The 12,335-nt window shown below is 59.5% G+C and overlaps 1 protein-coding gene across 4 annotated transcripts in view; it reads left to right on the top strand.

Annotated features, from left to right (window-relative positions):
- FBXL18 (F-box and leucine rich repeat protein 18) overlaps window positions 1-12,335 on the top strand; it is an 86,246-nt gene that overhangs the window by 38,725 nt on the left and 35,186 nt on the right. For 2 of the 4 annotated variants that reach the window (XM_019820392.3, XM_011290431.4), the window contains one exon: window positions 1,269-5,916. The exons of 1 other annotated variant lie outside the window; for it this stretch is intronic. In XM_019820392.3, coding sequence (XP_019675951.2) covers window positions 1,269-1,425 — 157 coding nt within the window. In that variant the 3' untranslated portion in view covers window positions 1,426-5,916. Of the gene's footprint in view, window positions 1-1,268; window positions 5,917-10,424; window positions 11,164-12,335 lie in introns of those variants that run through there. One more of the 4 variants, XM_045047426.1, reaches the window with a different exon arrangement.

Below are 12,335 nucleotides of genomic sequence, written 5' to 3'. Positions count from 1 at the left end.
AGCCTGTGAAGAGCCTGGGGTGACGCTGCCTCGGGAAGGCAGGCTGGCGGGAGGGGAGTCTTTGCAGGCACATCCCACATCCGAGGATATTTTGTTTCAAGTCAGTTGCAGGGCGGGTTTGCAGGCAAGGACTTGCCTTGAGGTTCACGGTCACAGACACCGTCGCCCGCGAGCAGGCCACTGAATGCGGAACCGGGAGGCATTTTCTTGGCATCTTTATTGCCAAAGCATCCAGCTTTATGAGTACCTCTCTGGCATTTACTTTCCGTGTGTCGTAAATCCATCACCGTGTCCACTGGGGACCCCAGGGAGGGCCGGGGCCGCGGTTTCCTGGTCCCTTTCAGCAGTCCCGGGGCTGCAGGGGCGCTGCCTTTGTTTTGCCAGATGCCCAGGGTCCCTGCCCTGTGGGCACCTTTGCATCTCTTGCCCCTTGAGACCCGTGGGACGGGCCTTTCTTCCAGAACCAGAGTCGCTCCGGGGTCCGGAGGTCTTTTGTCTCGCTCCGTAGGGACCAGCGTGTTGTCTTTCTGGGGCTCCTGCAGCCACACTTGTGTTTTGTCTCTTGGCCACTGTGCGGAGTGGGCGGGTACCAGCAGGGCCTTTGCTCTAAGCAGGGAGGGAGGGGCCCCACGGCCAGGGTGATGGGGGCCGGTCACCCCGCTGGCTGTCCACGCGGGGCCCCGGGGAGGGTGACCCGAGACTTTCCGTGGCAGTTGGACGCTTCCTGTGTGCTGTGGGCAGGGCAGACTGCCCCCTCTGTGGGGTGGGGAGGGTGGGGAGGAAATCTGACCCCCTTAGTCATGACTTCAGGTGAGGGCTTGTGGCTCCCAGCAGCAGGGCCGGGCACAGGGCCGCCTCATCTGACTTGGGGGTTCTGTGCCCGCAGGGTGGCCTGTGGGCAGGCAGGTTTGGCTGCCGTTTCTTTCTCCACCCCCTGCGGGTGTTGTCCTGGCCAGGCGTGGCTTCTGCAGCTCCCAGGAGCCCCCACTGTGTAGGAATGCGATGGCCTGTTCCGACAGGCCGCTCTCCTGGTCCCTCCCCTGGCAGGAGAATGGGTGTCTGGGTGTCTCCTGTGAACCCCACAGAAATGCCACCACCCTAAGTCGGTGGCTTTCCCTCTGGCTGCCCCCCGCCCCGCTGCTCCCGGAGGCCCATTTCTGTTGGTGGGCGGGCTGGCTCAGCCCTGCGCCTTCCCCCTGCAGCCCTGCGCCTCGCCCCCGCGGCGCCCACCTCCACGGGGCCCCGCTAACGGCTTGCCTCTGGTTCAGTTTCCAGGCTGAGCGGCCCGCGCTGAATGTCGTCATCTTCCCTCTGCTCCACGAGGGCCTGACCAATGTCATCCGGGACGTCCCCATGGTGCACCTGGATGAGATCACCTTATTTAAAAGCAGAGTGGCCGAGGAGCCACCGAACTTGTGGTGGTGACAGGTTCAGCTCGCACTGGCCGAAGCTGCTTCCGTCAGCCAAGCCTCTCGCCTGCCGCTGTCGCCTCTGTCCGTCTCCTGGGCCAGGAAGCGGGACTGCCCCGAGTGGGCACGTGGCCTCGCCGCTCCTGCCCACCGCCTGCCCCTGCCGGACGCCAGGGCCTTTTGGGTCACAAGACGAAGAAAGCCCCCTCCGCCCAGCCGTCCTGTGCACCCACCACCCCCGGGGCCCCCCCCCGGGGCTTCCTCTCGCTTTCTCTTGGCCCTCGCTGAATCATGGGTTCAGATCCGTGAGGAGGATGAGAAGGAAGAACCGGCTGTCGGGGCGACCTGCAGGGCCCCACGTGGGTGTTGACCTGAGACCCGCGTCCATCACGGGGCGCCGGCTCCTGGGGGCCCTGATGAGGCCCCCAGGGCTGCCCCCACTGCTACTTCAGCCCTCCAGAGTGTCCGTCTTTGCGTGTGTTCCTGGCCACCTGCCGTCAGGCTCTGTGGAGGGGCGGCGGGGGCCCAGTGCTGCGGTGACGGCGCGGGTGCCTGTGAGGGTGACTCGGCTTACCCTGTGACACGACCACGCTGCCGGTAACCGTACTCTCCTTCCCTCAGGCCGGCTGGGAGCTCACAGGTTTTGTGGCTGCACGTTTGGGCTTCTTTTTCCCAGTAAGACACGTTTTAACCCAGTAATGTCCCCGGTATGTTTCCAGGCAGACAGCGTCAGCCAAGTTCAGGGCCGCTGGCTGGGCAGGGCCCCCCGGGGCTGGGATTGCGGGGTACTGCCTGGGGTCTGGCCCGCCGTACGGCCGTCGTGACATTCGGCTTTAAAACCTGCAGCCCCCTTGAAGCCCCGTGTTTCTGGGAAAGTACAGATACACCTGACTTCATTAAAGCAACCTGAAATATTAAAAGTTAGGAAGGACATTTAAGGCCAGAGGAGGGATCAAATTACCCCGTTTCATATAGCTTTATTTAGCACTTTAAAAAATTCAGTGCAGCTATTCCAAAAGTGGGGAGCGACTGCCCAGTGTCCAGGGCCTCGCTCCCTGTGTGGAGCCCACTGCCTCTGCCTTCTCGACTGCAAGACTCCCCCGGAGCCGTCGGCCCCTCATCCGGGAGCTTCTGAGGGGCTATGGTTGGTTTCCTTCTACCCAGAGAGTCCGGCCCCACTGCCCTTGGCGATGCTCCTGGAGACTTGGGGGGGATGCCGGGCACCTTCCAGCCAGGGGCAGGCCAGTCTGTGGAGGCGGCCTTGTGCTCTGGGCCAGGGGCACAGAACCCACCGGGCCCTGCTCATGCTGCCGGGGCCCATCCTGGCTGTCATCTGCTTTCCGGCCCCCAGCCCGGCCGTCTTCCCGCTTGGTTTCTGTGGTGACGGTCTCCCCCACTCCCCCGTTCTGTGTAGTGTGTCCTACAGTTGATCTACTAGAAGACCAGGTCCCTGGGCTTTTCATTCGCCTTTCCTTCCCTGGATTCGTGAGGGGCAAACGGTTCAGCAGCCTCCGACCCCGCCGGGCTGAGGGGCTGGAGGGGGCAGACAGCAGCTGCAGGAATCAAGCAGGCCTGGGGTCAGGGCCCTGGGAGAAACTGGCTGGGGGGGGGGGAGGGTTGCACGCCCTTTCCTTGCCCCAGGCTGCAGCTGGCAGTTCTCTGCAGCCTGGCCAGAGGGACTGGTCTGCAGGCTGTCTGCAGGTGAATGCCCTGCAGCCTTCACCTTGGAGGTCCCGATGCAGTCTGAGAGCCATGCCTGGCCTTGCAGGCTGAGGGACAGACCGCCCTGGGCCCCGGAGAGACAGGGCTGAGGTCCCTAGGGGGCCACGTGGCCGTAGATGAGGGTCTGAGAGTTGGTGGGAGCACCTCCCCTCCCCGGTTTGGGGACATTTCTTTCAGGCGGTGCCTAGAGACCCCCAGGCGAGCGCGGTCAGTGCAGGCAGTGACTTCTCGTGCTCAGTGCAGGAGTGTGTCTGGTCGAGGCCTGACCGCTAGGGAGGTGTGACCCGGGAGGGAGGTGGCCCAGGGCCCTGGGTGGTCTCCTTCAGAGCAACCTGGGCTCAGGCTGGAGAACGCGCTTTGTCCAGAGGCTGCGATCGTGTGTTCACGCGCCGGCCTGGACGGCCGTTGTCCTGAGCAAGCAGTTTCAACCGGCGGCATCGCTTACGCCCACCGCCAGGCTGGGAGGGGCCGTTCACCGGAGGCTGGGGCAAGAGCTGCGGTGGAAAACGGCCCCCAGACAGTAGACCTTGTATTGTTAGCGTCCCCCGTAACCGTTCTTCTACTTAGGGCGAGAATTTCCGCTGCCTCGACACCCGAGACGGGATCCACCAGATGTTAATAATGTGCTTGTTCGCGCTAAGTGCCATTTTGGCAGCAGCGTTAATTGCAATTTATATTCTGCAGCATTTTATGCTGGGAAAAGAACCCACCCTAATGGTCCCCACTTGGCAGAACTGGGCTGTTAAGTGCGGACCATATGCTGCCTGCTGAGAGGGGCCTGGTCAGCACCGGTGGCTGCGTGTGCATGTGCACACGTGTCCATCTGTGCGCACACGCGTGAGTGTCGCCTGCCGTGTGCTCGCCTCTGCATGTGATCGAGTGTGCATGTGTGCACGTGTGCGCGTGAGTGTGTGTGGGTGTGAGAGAGAGAGAAAGCGGCCCGGGGACAAGGTGGGGATGACAGGGAATGAGGGAGGAGAGATCGGGGCATTTATCCCTGTCGAAACAGAAGCCCCCCTGCCCTCCCACGGCCGCTCCTCCCTCCTGGGCCCAGCTCGCCCCTGGACCCGGCGGCTCACTCCTCTCCCGGCCCGGCCGTGCTGCTCCCCGGGCCCTGACTTTGCTGCCACGCCACCAAAGCCCCTGGCCGGAGCGTCTGAAGGTGCTCCGGGGGTGGGGGGGCGGGGGGAGGCATCCGGAGCGCCAGGAGAGCGGAGGCCCGCAGGCTCCCTTCCCTGCCATTGGCTTTTCATTGTCACGTGCGAGTATTTTCGTTTCCGAGCCCAAGGAGGCTGGACTGGGGACTCTTCACTCTGTCAAATGACTGGGGGGCAGACCTTATCCCTGCCTGGCAGCTACCCTTCTGAGGACCCAACGATTCACGGGTCTGGGCCCACGTGTCCACCAGGCTGGAGGGTGTGCTCTGCTCGGGCCGGCGACTGTGGCCCAGGATGGGACCTGGATGATGCCCCATGCACCTCGGGTGGCTCTGCAAGGCTGGGTGTTGGGGGCACTGCCCCCTCAACCACCTCTGCACGGGGGCCCCCGGCTGTGGGCCATCGGACGGGAGGACGAACGTGGCGGGTTCTGGCCAGGAGAGCGGGCCCAGGGGAGCGGGGCCGCAGGAGCCGGAGGACCCGGATGTCTATGGGCCCACGAGGGTCTGAAACCAGCACGTGCCATCCTGATCATGCCAGCGGCCCTCTCGGATCCTGCGCCAAGAAGGCAGTGACCCCGCGACCTGTCCCCACCTTGCAGGACGGGGACCCTGCCCTGTGGACCCACCCTCACGACCTCTGAGTGGCCCTGGGGCAGCGGGCAGCCTCCTGCTTCCTCTTGCCCTTGTTATTTGCTCCTTGGAGGTTTGAGTATTGCTGAGACTTTGTAAGAAGAAATACTATGACGTGAGAAATCGGTGAGGCCAACGGTGGGAGATTTCGGCGGTTTCGGCCAGAAAACCTGAGGCAATGGAGATGTGGAAGGAGGACGGGCGCCCGAAGTTCTCGTGGCCTTGGCCCTGAACCTCCTCCCCTGCTTGGGCAGGAGGGGACGGGATCACGTGGCAGGGGCTCGGTGCCCGTGCGGTGCTCGCCTGTCTTCTCCGCGTCGGGGGCGCAGAATTCTCACGGGGCACGTAAATGTCTAAGGTCTCGGATACAGGCCGGGTGGTGTCACCTGAATGTCTGCTTTCTGGAACTCTTCCAGAAACCACGGGAGTGTGGGGCGTGGCGTTGACGTCACAGGGTCCTCTCCGGGCCAGCCAGATGGGGAACGTGGGGGCCCCGGGGCTGCCTGTCGCTGTGAGGTCAGGGAGCCAAACTCACCACCTGGGAGGCTCAGTCTGCGCCAGAAGCTGCCAGACCCGACGAGGGAATAGTTTCCCGTGGAGTCCTGACAGTGTGAACTGGAGGCGTGTCTGCTCTGCTCACTGGGGCGGGTGGGGGGAGGCCACGTGACACCGTGGCGCAGGTGGGGTCTCCAGCGCTGCCACCAGCCGCCCCTCTGCCGGCCGACCACTGCCTGTCCCCGCGCGGCCGACCCGGAGCCGTTGAGCTCGGCACGTTTCCGAGGGGGTGTGGGGGGAGCTGGCAGGGGGTCTCACGGTATGTGGTGACCAGGTGCTAAGTGACCAAATATGTGTCACCTGCCTTTCCACACAGACCTCCTTATCTGTCTGGTGATGCCCACTCCTGAATTTTGTGTCCAAATGACATTTTGAATGGGTATTTTCATGTAAACTTGTGGCATGTGAAAAGTTTCAAATAAAGTGGACTTGATTTCGAAAGACAGGTGGCCACGCAGTCCTTCCGGGAGGGACCCTCCCTGACCTTTCCCCTGCGACCTTCCCCACCCCCGGGGGGGCGGGGGGCACCAATCACCCACGGCTGTTCTGACGTTGGGGTGACCGGGACGGACACGTGAGACCCGGCGGAGGATCCGGAGGCTGTCCGGGGCTCCCCGGAGGAAGCTGCTGGGTCAGTTCACGTGTGCCGGGGAGGGAGGTGGCCGGGCAGGCAGGACGCAGGGACACGGCGTGGCCTGAAGCCGCTCTCTGCTCCCCAGTGGCAGCTTGAGCTCTGGCAGTGCCTGGTGACTGTCTGCCATAGGTGTTACCCAGGGGCCGTGGGGACCGTGTCCATTTTGTTTATATTATATATATGTGTGTGTGTGTGTATGTTTTAAGTTTTAAAAATGCGTTTCCTTATCTTTTTTAAAAAGCTTTTTTAGTGTTTATTTTTGAGAGAGAGAGAGCATGATCGAGGGAGGGGCAGAGAGAGTAGGGAGACACAGAATCCGAAGCAGGCTCCCGGCTCCGAGCCGTCAGCACAGAGCCTGATGCGGGGCTCAGACTTACAAACGGTAAGATCATGACCAGAGCGGAAGTCAGAGGCTTAACCGACTGAGCCACCCAAGTACCCCTGTATATGTATTTTTAATTGTGGTAAAATATATATAACAAAATCACTACCTTAACCATTTCTAAGTGTCCAGTTCAGGGGCACTGAGCACATGCACACTTCTGTGCAGCTGTCACCACCATCCCGCTCCAGAACTTTCCATCTTCCCACACTGAGACTGTGTCCCCCAGTCCCCGTCTCTGGGAGTCTGAGGACGCTGGGGACCGCAGAGGAGTGACTGGATTCGTGCTTCTGGGACGGGCTTATTTGCAGCATGTTTCAGGCCGAAATATCCGGCAGCAGACCAGGGCTGTGGGAAGGGGCTGTGGCTGCAGCGTGGACAGGGTGGAAGGTGCCAGCCGAGGCGGAGAGGCCAGGGCGGGTGGGCGTAGGAGCGAGAAATCCAGCGCCCTGTGCTTCAGACACGCGTGTGACCCGGTGGTTAGGGTGACAGGTGAGTGGTGGAGGGAGGAGCCAGGGCGGGAAACCACGCCCTGGGTGTAGATGAGCAGTTGGGGGATGCTCGTGGCTTCCGTGGGGCAGGTGTTTGGACAGGGCGTGGCGTGGTGCCTTGCCCCAGTTCCCTGGTGCCCGGAGCCTCTTCCGGCGGCTGGAATCTGCCAGAGTCCTCTTAGGTGACGGTGGTTGATGCAGGCTGTCGACCGGGACCTCAGCTGGGCCTGTGGCAGGATTGCCTGCGTGTGGCCTCTCCATGTGGTCTCTCCACGTGGGCTGCTTGGGTTTCCTCACAGCACAGCGGCCGGGTCCCCAGGAAACCCAGACGCTGTGCCTTAGCCTTGGACATCCCGTAGCGTCACCTCCACACACTCCGTTCACTGCGACGGTCACGGGTCCGCCAGATCCAAGGGAAGGGGACGCGCCGTCGCAGCCCCCGGTGGGAGTCACGCTGAGGGAGGTGTCACTCGCAGAGCGTGTGGAACGGGAGCCCAGTGTGGCGTTTTTAGCAAGTGCCTCGTGGTCAGGGGAGGGTGCCTGCATGCGGGGCCGTTGTCCCCCCGGGCCGTTGGCTTCCCCGGCCGACCTCACCCGGTCTCGCGGGTTGCCGTGGAGGAGGAGGGACCCGCCGAGCCTGGGAGGACGCCTGCTTCCCGGGGGCCTCCTCAGCAGATACCCCTGGTTTGTGGGGAGCACTGTGCCGCTGGAGGCAGTGAGACGTGAAGAGGTCTGCACGGCCCGGAAAGGCCAGGGCGCGCCCGGGCTTGACGGGGTGTGAAGCGGCCTGGCCTCTGTCCGCAGGCTGAGCCGCGAAAAAACCCATCCAAACGACCTCAAGTGAAGCTGTTCTTGTGGCGGAGATGGAAGAGCCCGACGGCCGTGAGCGAACGGGGTTTGCACTGGAAGCGTCAGGAGTCGAGGCTGGAGGAGGGAGGGATGGCGAGAATGACAAGCTTTGGGGGCGGCCGGGGGGCTCAGTCGTTGAAGCGTCTGACTCTTGATTTCCGCTCAGGTCACGATCTCACAGTTCGTGGGATCGAGTCCCGTGTTGGGCTCCGTGCTGATGGCGTAGAGCCTGCTTGGGATGTTCTCTCTCTCTCTCTCTCTCTCTCTCTCTCTCTCTCCCCCTCCCCTACTCCCTCTATTTCTCAAATAAATAAATAAAAGCCTTAAAAAAAAAAAAAAAGAATGATAAGCTTTGGTTGCTACCCAGAGTTTTGCACAGGATTTGTTGGTTGCCCTGTTTGCCTCTCCCGGCGGGGGGAGAAGGCGTCGCGGAGCCCTGACCTTCCAGAGCCGAGGGTCTTCTGGGAGTTCGTGTGGCCTGCCCGGAGCCCACACCGGAAGGGAAAGGGTGCTTTCCCTCAGACCTTGCCCGCCCGCTCTGGGGCCCGAGCCGCGGGAAGTTGCCGCATCGTGAGTTTTGCCCCTCGTCCCCCCGGCTGCAGGGGCCACACGCAGCACCGCCTGGGGAAGTCGGCCAAAGCCAGGAGCGGGGCCTGGGCGAAGCCCTGACGACCACCCACCCCGGTGAGGAAGGAGGTGGAAGGCCCGCAAGAGGGGTGCAGGCTTGGAACCCCCGGACCCGCGGATTGCTGCCCTCGCTCACACTCGCGCCGCACACACCCCGGCCCCACCCTCTCTCACCCTTTCACACCCCCTTACAAGCGCGAGCGCGGATCCACCCTCACACCCACACGTGGCCACTCACACGCAAATACCCTCCTACGTCGTAGCTCACACCCAGCCGCTGACACGCGCGCACGCGTGTTCCCACACACGTTGCCTCGCGTACCTGCCTTCACAACCCCCCAGCCGTCACACACCCAAGTGTTCACACGGGCGCCCGCGCCAGTCCACCCCTCCGCTCACACACCCGCGCCGACACACCTCGCGCCGGCTCGCTCGCCCACGGTCGCTCCCACCTCCACGCCGAATTTCATGGTGTGCATGCCGGCACCCACACTCTTACACACTCCTGTTCACACCCTCGCCCTACTGTAACGGGGACGCACACTCACACACCTGCTCGAGGGCCGGATCCGTTTCACACCCCAATTACTTAGCACGACCAGTTCAGTTCAACTTTCCTCTTGTGTCTATCGAGCCCAGAAGATTCGGAAAATTCAGAGAAGCAGAAGGGGAAAAGAAATGACCCATATTCTTAGGAGCCAGAGAGAACCTCTGTTGATATTTTAGTTCATGTCCTTGGAGTCCTCGTCCTGTGCTTTTAAAAAACGTTCTCAGACTGTGATCGTCCAATGTAGGGTTTTGCTTTATACCTGCGACGATAAAAGCGTCTTCTGTCCTTCCAGACCCATCCGTCTAACGGTACGGTTTGCCATCACGTGGACGCTGCTGGTCCCCCGTCGTTGGACAATTAGGTTGTCTCTAATTAGCCACTTTTCCAGGGAATGCTGCTCTGATACCCTTGTGCTAGAGCGTTCTTCTATATTTAGAATTCTTTCCTTAGGAGAGACTCTCGTTAGTGAAATTTCTGGGTCTACATATGAATTTTTTAAGGCTGGGAGGAGCCTTAGGGGGTTGTAGAAGCAGAGCTGTATTTCGGGCTTGGGCTGAGCAACTTTCCACAGAACGATCCGGCCCGCATGTCAGTCCGTGGCTTCAGAACTCGGAGGTCACCTCCCAGTTGCCAAGTGTCCTGATTCCAAATGTACTAGTTACTCAGGATGTCGATGATTAAGGCATATAAGGGAGCAAACGCAGATAAAGAAAAATTGATAGGTGTCAGATGATGTAAATCCTACCGAATGGTGACTCCCCACACCCCCCAAATTTGTTTTTGCGTCCAGGGGAGCGGCCAGAGCCCCAGGTCCCTCTCTCCCACTGACCGCCTACACAGGCCTGGACCTGGGGCCTGGCTGTGCGTCCCGCCAGGCCATCTGTAGAGGTGGCCTAACACCCCCCCCCCCAAAGATGTCCATGCCCGCACCCCCAGGTCCCGCGACCATGTTAGGTTACGTGGCAAAGGGCAGGTAAGTTCACCCAAATCAGCGGACTGGTTACACGGACAGACTAGCCCCGCATAATCACAAGGGTCCTAGCAAGCAGAGGAGGGAGAACTTTCCTTGTGGCTGGAGGAAGGGACCGGGAACCGTGTGGCCTCCACACGCTGGAAAGCCAAGGACACGGATTCACCCCTAGGGCCTCGGGGAGGAGCCAGCCCCTGGCAACATCTGGATTTTAGCCAGTGAGGTTTGGGTCAGACTGAGGGAGCCCTTAAGTTTGTGGGCCTTGACCACAGTGTTAGCAGCCGGCAAGGACCTCCCCCCCACCGCCTGTCTCCCTCCCACCCATCCTTTGGCGCGCAGGGCCGCCGGCCAAGGCAGAGAGGAACCGCCGCCCCCGTGTCCGCCAAAGGGAAGGATTATCTGGTGACTTTATTTTTTCCTTTTAATTCTTTTCCGTCCTTTTCCAGATTTTCTTTAATGGTCATGGATGAACTCAATTCTGAGATGTAAACAAAACCAAACACACACAGGAGAACAAAGCAAACAGACACAATTTTGTTAAAAACGTAGTACGGAGCCCTTAACGAGAACAGATCGCGTCTCTGTGCGATAAAACAGAAGGTTGTTCACGGTATATGGACCCAAGGGCAGATTGCCGGATACTACACGAGCTGTGATAAAATGATCAGGGTAGATTTGTGCAGAGCAAAACCCAAGTACACACCGGCCATCAGTGGAGGGGTCTTGGTGGGGAGTGGGCTACCCAATGTGAGGTCGGATCCAGGGTCCCTGGAGCCGGCCAGAGGCAGCGTGGGCAGTTTAGACAAACCCGGAGTGGACAGGAGCCCCCCCCCCCCGCCCCCTGCCGGGTCTGGGTGGTGGGGAACAGTTCACAAAGCCTTGGTGGGCTTCAAGGAACTCCTTAAGAGACACCCAGCCAGGTTTTCTACTCTTCGTCTCTGTAATTTGACTACTCCTGGGACCTCCTAGAAGTGGAACCATACAGTGCCATGGTCTGAATGCTTGTGTCCACCCCCAAATTCATGTGTTGAAGCCCTGACCCCCACCGTGAGGGTGTAAGGGGGTGGGGCCTTCGGCAGGTGCTTCGCTGCAGAGTGAGACACGGGATGGGGCGGGTAAGACCCCATGGGATGCTGTCCCTACCGAGAGTCCTTCATTTTTCTGGAATAAACATTTCCCCAGGTTGCTGCAGGCCTCTGATTAATATCCAGAGTTCTGAAAAAATTGATTCTGATCGTTTTTTGCCCTTTTTTTTTCCATTGCTTCTACGAAGGCGTGAGTTTTCAAAGGCTCCTATGTGGCCACTGTCGCTCCTGTCCCCTCGTGCATCACTTTTGACAGCTGGGTAATATTCCACCGGGTGGCAATTACAACTTATTCAACCCATCCCCTGTGGTTGAACATTTTTTTAAATTCCTTTTCTTACAGTTTATTTATTTTGAGAGAGGGAGGGGGCAGAGAGGAGAGAGAGAATCCCAAGCACTATCCCAGTGCAGAGCCTGATGTGGGGCTCAATCCCACGAACTGTGAGATCATGATCTGAGCCAAAGTCAAGAGTCAGATGCTTAACCGACTGAGCCACCCAGGCACCCCAAGACTGAGACGCATCTAAATGTTCAACCAAAGGGGCACCTGGGTGGCTCAGTTGGTTAAGCGTCTGACTCGTGGCTTTGGCTCAGGCCGTGATCTCACAGTTCATGAGTTCGAGCCCGGAGTCGGGCTCTGTGCTGATGGCAGGAGCCTGGAGCCTGCTTCGGATTCTGTGTCTCCCTCTCTCTCTGCCCCTCCCCCACTCACACTCTGTCTCTCTCTCTCTCTCCCAAAAGTAAGTATTAAAACATTTTTTAAGATGGTTTATTCAGTCTTCTATGCTTACATACAATGCTGCAAATTAATACCATCACTTGAATCTTGAATATCATTTTACGTGTGTGCCAGTGTCTGTAACATAAATTGCTGGGAGTGGAATGGCTTAGAGAGTGTATGCATTTGTAATTAGACAGATACTGCCCAAATTGGCCTCCACGGGGGTGGGTTGAACCAATTTACATTCCCACAAACAATGTACAAGAATCTGAGCTTCCCACGGTCTTGCCAATAGAGGGTGTTCTCTAACTTTTGAATTTTGCCGATCGGGTGGGTGAAAAATAGTATCTAAGTGTGATTTCACTGAGCGTTTCTTTTATGAGCAAAGTGGAGCATCTTTTTATGTATTTTAAAGGCCATCGAGCGTTTCTTTCTCTGGTATGTTTTTCTTATTGGTTTATAGACGCTCTATCTATTAGGGAGACAAGGGCCTTTATTTTTATGTCCTTAAGTGTGTGCTCTGCCCACGTCTTGCTCTCAGAGGACCTGGA

Source organism: Felis catus, chromosome E3 (genome assembly GCF_018350175.1).
Source record: "Felis catus isolate Fca126 chromosome E3, F.catus_Fca126_mat1.0, whole genome shotgun sequence".
In the NCBI taxonomy this organism is placed as follows: domain Eukaryota; kingdom Metazoa; phylum Chordata; class Mammalia; order Carnivora; family Felidae; genus Felis; species Felis catus.
Note: the sequence above shows the minus strand (reverse complement) of the source record. Positions and strands in the feature narration are given on the sequence as shown.